The sequence below is a fragment of the Maniola hyperantus genome, chromosome 11, assembly GCF_902806685.2.
Source record: "Maniola hyperantus chromosome 11, iAphHyp1.2, whole genome shotgun sequence".
NCBI classification, from domain to species: Eukaryota; Metazoa; Arthropoda; class Insecta; order Lepidoptera; family Nymphalidae; genus Maniola; species Maniola hyperantus.
The window spans coordinates 11,958,056-11,966,778 of record NC_048546.1 but is presented as its reverse complement, the minus strand read 5'-3'; the positions used below and the strand labels follow the sequence as shown (position 1 = coordinate 11,966,778).

Sequence of the window (8,723 nt, the reverse complement as noted above, 5' to 3'; positions counted from 1 at the left end):
ACCCTATTTTATTCCTAAAGAGTCACGAATAATAAAGAAAACAAGCAACTTGAAAACAATGTATATTTTCTGAGCCTATATAAATTGAGACATAATTATTATAATTACAAATAAAATTATACCTGAAATTCGAAACAATTAAATAAATAAATAAAAAAAAAATTCTACAATAAAATCTAGTAATAGAATTTTATTGAGATTGTTTAAAATAGATAGCGTCTACAAAATATAGTGAGTACCAGAAAAACTACTTTGATTTAAAGAGGAGTGTTAATTTTTGTATCACAAATTGTACCGAAACCTGGGGGTGGACTGATACTGTGTCTCTGCCATAATTCATATTTCATACACAACTACAATACACGCGGCGACACAACCATACTCTTTGGAAGATCAAAACATACACTTTACGTGCGTACACTAAATAGATCTTACAATCAAATCCATTTCATCATCAATTCAAAATTCAAATTATAATAGGTACCTAGTAGTTGACTAAATACAGTACGACATGATCTTTTGGCACTTGAATGACATTGACAGGAGGGCGTAGTAGTAGAACAAAGGCTGCCAGCAAATAAAATCTCCTCAATTTTGGAGAATATGCTGAAAACTTACTCGTTTTATCTAATTTTAACTGAATGAGAAATTAGGAAAGCCGTCCCTGTTTCCACAGCGAGAAAGAATAAAAAAAACTATTGATAGGCCCTTGGACTATGTCACGTTTATCTGCTCAAATATTATATTTACCTAGTGCTTAGCTATAAGATGCAAACACATTTATGCTGTATTTATAATCAGGATCACGATATATCGTGATATTATGTATATGGAATGGCACTAATATTTAAAAAATAGTGAATTTCAGATTTTTTACTTAGCAACACCACATTATGGGGACAGCGTGACACTTCACAAGATGGCGGCGTTAGTTCTGATTTTGGCCACGCGCCAAAAGATCCTTGTCGCACTGTACTTCCAAGTTGCATACTAAAATCTTATATTTTAATAATTGAGCGTTACACGTAACATTATAGTAATCTCATAACAAAACAAATCACAGTAGGTATGCAATAGTATGCAAACGACATAAATTGGGCAGTTGTCCGACCGACGATTAGTGAGAAACGAGTAGAGCTAATAACTAGAAACGATTGTGTGGTTGGGGTAGCTTGGTCGCTGAGCTACGAGCGAGTGTGCGTGTGCGTCGGACGAGAATCACTCTCATAATATATATTGATTAATCCCTGCGCAAATTTTCCAAGAGTTCTGACCACCAAGAGAAAGTCGCTGAGCCAGTTTTTCTTTGATAACTCTTGTCGCTGTGACAAACTAGTTCGCCGGTAGGGCAGTTAGCGATCATCTATTAATACATGTATTTATAATAATTTATAAATTAACAATTTTAACCATAAGAAAGCGTAACATGTTACCCATTCTGAATAAATAATTTGACTTTGACTTCTTTTATTGATACGTAAACATACATTGAGTGTACGTTTCTTGAGCGACAAATAGTCGATCTATAGCTAGTCGACGGTGGAACTACTGCCTTAATCTGTTAATACGAACTATATATATAACAAGTTGACTAGAAAACAAAATCTAATTTTGTATTACTAAACTTTTGGTGTCACATTTTAATATCAAGCTATTTTATTTAAAAAAGACGTACAGGTACTTCAGCGTTGCTGTCATTCATTAAAACATGTACCTAGTAAGTATTTAAATAAAAATATTTCCATAAAATATTTGAAGACAATATTTGGAAATAGTAACTACCTAATAGATTCATAATTATAGTCTTCGACACAACGCACACTAACAGAGTGGAGTCGAGGCGCAGTGTTTTTTGATAGTAGCTCTAAGTTCTAAGTAGTAAGAAGTCTATATGAACTAAAGAGGGACGTGTGGCTTAGTTGTAACACGCATATCAATCGATTGCGAGTGCTAAGCAACGTTGACCAGTAATTAGATGGGTGACCAACTTTAGAGGTCCGAATTTAGCATTTTTCCTTTCCTGTGCTTCAAATGCATCTTGGACTTTCATCAGTTTTTAGGGTTCCGTACCTCAAAAGGAAAAGCGGAACCCTTATAGGATCACTTTGTTGTCCGTCTGAATGTCTGTTTGTCTGTCTGTCTGTCAGTCTGTCAAGAAACCTACAGGGTACTTCCCGTTGACCTAGAATCATGAAATTTGGCAGGTAGGTAGGTCTTATATCAGACATTTGGGGAAAAATCTGAAAACCGTGAATTTGTGATTACATCACACAAAAAAAATTAAATAGTGGTCATGAACTAAAAATTAGTATTTTCCATTTCGAAGTAAGATAACTATATCAAGTGGGGTATCATATGAAAGGGCTTCATTTGTGCATTCTAAAACAGATTTTTATTTATTTTTATGCATCATAGTTTTTGAATTATCGTGCAAAATGTCGAAAAAATACAACTGTAGCACGGGACCCTCGTTCCGCGAGCCTGACTCGCCCTTGGCCGGTTTTTTTTTTCATAATGCCAATTTCAACCATATGTCATAGTGAAAAGCTGAGTTTAAGTTGTTATCAAAAAAGGTGCTGCGCTTCGGCTCCTCTCCATTCCGTGGGTATGCGTCAAACCTTACTTTACATTATGCTTAAAACAGCATTTAATTAATCAATAAAACAATTATAAAAATGTATAAATCAACCGGTTTTGAGAGTATTACAGTGAGGCATTATATAAATCTCTTATTATCTAATTAGAAACTATTTTTAAAATTTCATATAAACACGTCTTCTAAGTCGATTAAAAATTGAGTAAAAATTCGAGTATGGCAGTTTTCGTTTTTGCATCAATTCAATTGTATATCATTATATTATTTAATTCAAATTACATAATACTGTTGTATTTAAAAAATGTTTAAAATTTTATATCTATGTAAAAATTATGAACTTCATTTATAGGGTTGTCAAATGTGCGCTAACTTTAACTAAGCACTAGCTATATATTATGTCTAATCACTATAATATTTTTTATGTGAAAATTACAATGCGAACTACTTTCTACATGAATATAAAGGACCGGGCACACTTATGACGCCAATTCGCTAAACGCCATTTTGTTTATACACCGTTATTTTTTTGTTAATAAAAGTTGAAACACGTAAAAAATATTTGTATTCACGGAATCTGTGCACTTTTTTTTTCAAACGCGTAAGTAGGAATGTATTAAAAGTTAAAATGTATTGGTTTTAAATTTTTAATACATTTTTGTTTAAAAAAATCCTATCGATTAGTTACCTACTGACTGCCAAAAATGGGTTCTTTTCGGGGTTTTCTACCAAGAAATAACATTATACATATTAATTTACGCGCAAAGAAGAACGAGGTAAACGAGGTGTGATAAATTTTAAATTATTAAATTCGTTTTATATAAGTATTAGTTATATTTTACTAATATTTCTCTATGAAAAACTTAGTGATAAGCTATGAAACACTTCATACTATTTTGTACGTTTAATATACATAATCTTTGTTAAACATAACTTCAATATAATTTGAGATCAACTAGCAAATCTAAATATGAGATCGATTGTATCATGTATTGATTCATAACCAGTCTTAAAACAATTATTTGACTTGAGAAAAGTCATACTATAGATTTAAAAATTAAGTATTAACTTTTTTTAACTTATTCTTAAATAGTTATAATATTTAATTTAATATATTATATAACCAACAATTATAGTCCGTCCAAATGAGAACTTACTCGCCATTTTAACTCTATGTGTCAACTGGCATGTCAAAAGTACAGGTTCACTTTTAAAATAAGGACTAAAATCGTACTTTTGAAATGACAGTTGATACAAAGTTAAAATGGCGAGTGAGTTCTCATTTCGTACGTATTATATTGGTTTTAATTCATTTTGAGCCAGACCACTACTAAACCCATATTTGTAAAGGTTTAACCAATAAATAGCTAGATGAATCGAAGACATTAAATCGCTAGAATTCCCTGCAAGGGACCCATGTCCAGCAGTGGACATCCATTGGTGAACATGACCAAGAACCATCAATGATTACCAATATTTAAACTAGTAATAATAATATATTTTAAACTTTTTAACTATTTGTTAATCAGATGATCAAAAATACCAATAAAATCAATTTAAAAATAAATAAAATAATATTATCTTAACATTAAAATCGCATCTGCTGAATTCTTTTTCATTGTAGTAACAGAGTTCATTTTGGTCCATAAAATACAAACTAATGCGCAGAAAAAACTGATTACTCTTCTATTTTTCTGTTTATTTCCACCAATTTCCGGAATACCATTTAACAATAAATTTTACCATTTAACATTATTGTTAAGTGATAGGTACCACTTTAATAAGTTGCATGGGCAAAATTGTTTGCAGAGAAAAGCGCAACCTAAGGGTGTTTGTGCACTCATCCGTATTCGGTTCGTATCCGTGATTCTTCGAAGTGACCGTCATACAAATACGTACTCATTCGATTCGTATTTTTACGGATTCCGTGATTTCACGGATGAGTGCACAAACGCCCTAATGCCGACCAAGAATGTTCACAATTGGGTATTTGACTACATCAAAAATAAATTGTTTTTCAGTGAGTATAAAATAGAGGGTCTTCCAAAATACGTAAAATCCATATCCTTGGTTAATTTTAAGTGTAATGTAATATCCATTTTTATTATCGATTAAACGAAAAAAGAGTATCATTATGATGATGACGTCATATTCCAGTATTTCATAGAACTAAGTGCGCGTTTTGACGTTTGATAAAAAATTACTGATTTGACTAGTTGTCAAATACCGTATTGAAATACAGACCTTATCCCTTTGCGATAAGATTTTAAATACTCGAGCTATCACTCTCAAAATTCGCGCGTACAAAACATGGCACCAATAGCGGGCCGACGCGCGCTCTTATTGGCAGAGATATTTTCGCGCGCTTCAAAAATAAGATTTCTGCGCAGGTACATCGGCGTAACTTATAAAAATGGTAGTACTATAATTTACTATCTTTTACTTTCCATCAGGTGTGATTGTGGTCCTGGTCAAGCGTTTGCCTATAATGAAAATAAAAATAGAGCTAGTCTTGTACCGAGTCTTTCTCATTATCACTAGTTATACTACTCGGGTGACCAAATGATACTGTTCCGTTCGGTAAGCTAGGCATGTTTGTTTGTGGTCCTCCGAGGAATGATGTGAACGTGGTGTCTCTACTCATCGGTGGTTCGAGGCCTTCGGAGAGTGGTATGCAATCTAGTGTGGGTACTGTATATTCCCTGGAAAATAAAATGAATATATTTCGTAAATTATTTTAACTTACTCGTAATTTTAGGATTTTTTGGAAAACAAGTCCAAGTTTTTAAAAAGTAGGTGACCCTAGCATTGTTTGAAGCGCGTGGCACTGGGGATAGACTCACATGGAGACGTTGTCCTGCGACTGCACGGAGTCGTTGATGAGTTGTGGCAGCACTGGCGGCGCGGGCGGCGCCGTGGAGCGCGCGCTGAACAGGAACACTCCCACCATGGCCAAGAGATATGATAGGAAATACAGCGCGTGGAACTGGAACCAACCAATTACTTATGTAATACTAGTTCATGCAATTAGAACAGTTACTGTTCTACCAGTTTTATAAGTTACCGACGTACCTATGCAGTTATCTTATTTTTGAATGCGCGCAATCATAGCGCGCGTCCGTCCGCTATTGGTTGTCGCAATGTTTTGAACGAACGAATTCTGTTGTGCTTGTGTTTAAAATTTATGATTTAGAGTAATATTAATAAAAATAAACGTAAAATATTTTTGCAGGAAAAAAGCCTGAAATAATTTGAGTGCATTCTTTTTCATATTATTCAGCAAAGGAAATATGAGATACAGATAAGTACAATACACTTTTCATACCTTAAACTGAAATATGTACATCCCAGCAATCAAAGTATAGTAATCAGCCGACAGAAACGACAGATGCAGTATGATAGAGCCCGCCTCTCTCAGCATGAAACTCTGCAGTATTTGGAACACCGTTTGCACCCCACAGTAGCTTCCCAACTGAGCAATCGTGTCAATCTCGTACCAGTTAAATGTCATAAGCTCTTCAAAGTCCAGGAAGAATGTCTGGGTACATGAGAGGATACTGCCAATAAAGCCCAGTAGAGCAAGGTATTCGGCACACGAGTGTGTCTTGAGCATTATTTCTTGGAGGACTGTGACCACAGCATAGAGTAGGGAACCGCCCAGACATAGCATGTCCCCCACTAGTTGGTTTTTTCCTGTAACAATAAATAAAAAAAAAATGGTTACTTATATTTTCTCAAGAAAACTTCTATCATTATGTGATGAATGGAATGCATTGCAGTAAGAGATATGTCTTCCTTGCATGCAAAAGTCTTAGGTTTATTATTTTATATACAATCGAATTAAAAATTCATGACTGCCATTTTCAATTTGAAACATTTTCGTAATCAGCAGCCCAAAAACTCGGTAAATGACATCAAACTCCAAAAAAAACGTCCATCTCAAAATGGACGTCATTTTCGTAATCCGTCTGTAAATGCCGCATACATTACAAGATATAGCACCCCATTATATAACCGAGAGGTTGGTGGGGCCATGGGAGGTGGAGGGTTGTACTCACCGTCGGTGGGCGCGCCCTCTACGTCAGCCCACACGACGCACACTACGGCCATCAGCCCCAGCGTGGCACCGGCCACGTGCGCCACGCCCAGCCTCTGCCCCCGCCACGCGCCGCCCACTAGTGCCGCGCCCACACCGCTGCACGCGAGCAGCTGTCAGCTCAGTACGGACGTGAAGCGCTGTGACAATACTAGCAGCCAGCTCGCTTCAACGTCTAAAATGCACGCTATAAGGACTAACCACCATTTTCTGGAAACACAAAGTACAGTTGGCGTCAGGTAAAAAGAATGACAGCAGAGGGGATGAGTCACATTGGTACTGTACTACTGTGTGGTATGCAAAAGATTCACTGGCAACCCAATCACACGCGTCTTCAATTTTCCTCAGTTCAATTTATAACCAACCTCCAAAAAGGAGGAGGTTCCGATTTACAAATTTTAATTTACGCTAAAAAAGGATAAAAATATCTGAATCTAACTTCTTAATCCTGATGATGGTGAATTGACATTATAGGCACCGAGCACCAAATCATTTCATATTATTGAACTCATGACATCTCAAGTCAACTCCTACTCAACTCTGATGATGCAAGGTACAGCACTCCTAAACTTGAATATTATTAAACTGTCCCAACTCTTCAATTCTGATGCTGAAGAGTACTGCACTTAAGAGACTGTTGATGGTGAATTAAAAATTTATCATAAATACTAATTTTGTAAATTGAAAATCAGTAATAAAGGCTTTTGATGGTGAATTTATACTATAAGTCCTGAATGTTGACCTCAATTAAACTTTTTTTAAAATTGACAAAAATCACAAATCATATTTTTGCATGGATATAGAAGTGGGGAGTGAAACAGGGGTTTTGAAACCCTAAATCCATGCAGACCAAATTGTATATATCAGCTATTAATAAGCTTCTATAATATTATACAATATACTTACTTGGATAGCTTCTTGACTCCACTACACAGCAAAGAAGGAGTGAATAAGATGAACAGAGCTACGTAGGGAATGACAAGCTGCCCAGTGGTGGGGAACTGCCATGTAGCACTTTGTAGCAGCGTCGTTAATATACATTTACCACTGAGCAGGAGCGACAATACTTGTCCCAAGAGGATACTGCGCCATACTTTCCTGAAATGCCAATCATAATTTTTGTGTAGGCGATCATTTCAAGTTCTTGGGTGCAATTTATGAAAATATTTTCTTAGTAATTCCTACATGATAACCAGAACCTACGTATGCAATTTCTTTACTTTCTAGCCCCAGCGGTTTGTGCTGTATGTTGATTATATGAATTAGTAAAAATATGATTCTTGGAAAAAAGTATGGAAACACATGTAGCCAAAGACACGCCGAACAGCAATGTAGAACTGCGGCGGGTTACAGTTTTTAACTAAACTATTTCTGATAGAAGTTATTTCAATTCATAGCCAAAATAACCAGTGACAATTTTGTAACAAATTATTTTGTAACAATTTCCACGAAGAACTTTAAACAGCGATAGGCTAATATGATAAACATTTTGGAAAGCTAGCACTAGCGTCTAGCACTATAATAATATAGTCCCATTCTAGTCCACAGTAAATTATACAAACCATCGACCCAGTTCCGAAAAATAATCTTCGATTTTTTCACTGAAATTTACGTTCTCCATGATTGTAATATTATCCTATTCGTAGAATTTAGTCTAAGATACGATAAGACGAAACAAATTCCATTTATAAGTAAAGAAAATATGCAAAATTTCCATTCTAAACAACAATGGGACTTGGGCGTTCAAAAAAGCAAAACACGTATCCACAGAGTACTTTACGAGTAGGTACCTTTGCACGTATCACAGAGTAGTGAGTACATTGAATATTTCTAATTCTACTCCTTGTATTATTTTGCTATAGCTAGGTAGGTATTTTGTTTTTTTTTTTTTTTTAATACAATAAAACTTAAAGCTAGCCTTATCTAATTACTATATAAATCATGACCGCGTGGAATGGTGCCAAGAATACTGGCTGCATTTCCGCGCTGGACAGCTAGGCTGATCCGCTGCGCAAAAAATGAGCCAGCCCTTCT

The 8,723-nt window shown here is 35.3% G+C and overlaps 2 protein-coding genes and 1 long non-coding RNA gene across 3 annotated transcripts in view; all 3 read right to left on the bottom strand.

Moving 5' to 3' along the window:
- Positions 1-8,723, bottom strand: part of Mms19 (MMS19 nucleotide excision repair protein) — a 404,347-nt gene that overhangs the window by 373,867 nt on the left and 21,757 nt on the right. The gene's annotated exons all lie outside the window — the stretch shown is intronic.
- On the bottom strand, positions 50-4,448 carry LOC138403005 (uncharacterized). Its single transcript, XR_011237312.1, has 2 exons — positions 902-4,448; positions 50-584 (listed from the first exon to the last, which is right to left on the bottom strand). It is a non-coding gene; the product is annotated as an uncharacterized lncRNA (long non-coding RNA).
- Positions 5,050-8,447, bottom strand: LOC117986508 (solute carrier family 35 member F1-like). Its single transcript, XM_069501791.1, has 5 exons — positions 8,252-8,447; positions 6,652-6,788; positions 5,919-6,286; positions 5,437-5,579; positions 5,050-5,295 (listed from the first exon to the last, which is right to left on the bottom strand). The coding sequence occupies exons 1-5, from the start codon at positions 8,308-8,310 to the stop codon at positions 5,100-5,102; spliced, it is 903 nt and encodes a 300-aa protein (XP_069357892.1). The 5' UTR covers positions 8,311-8,447; the 3' UTR covers positions 5,050-5,099.

Coding starts and splice junctions, on each gene's coding strand:
- LOC117986508 (XM_069501791.1), bottom strand. CDS start 8,310: ATGGAGAACGTAAATTTCAGTGAAAAAATCGAAGATTATTTTTCGGAA. Junction 6,287..6,651: donor AGAGGGCGCGCCCACCGACG/GTGAGTACAACC, acceptor TTATTGTTACAG/GAAAAAACCAACTAGTGGGG. Junction 5,580..5,918: donor TGTACATATTTCAGTTTAAG/GTATGAAAAGTG, acceptor GGTTGGTTCCAG/TTCCACGCGCTGTATTTCCT.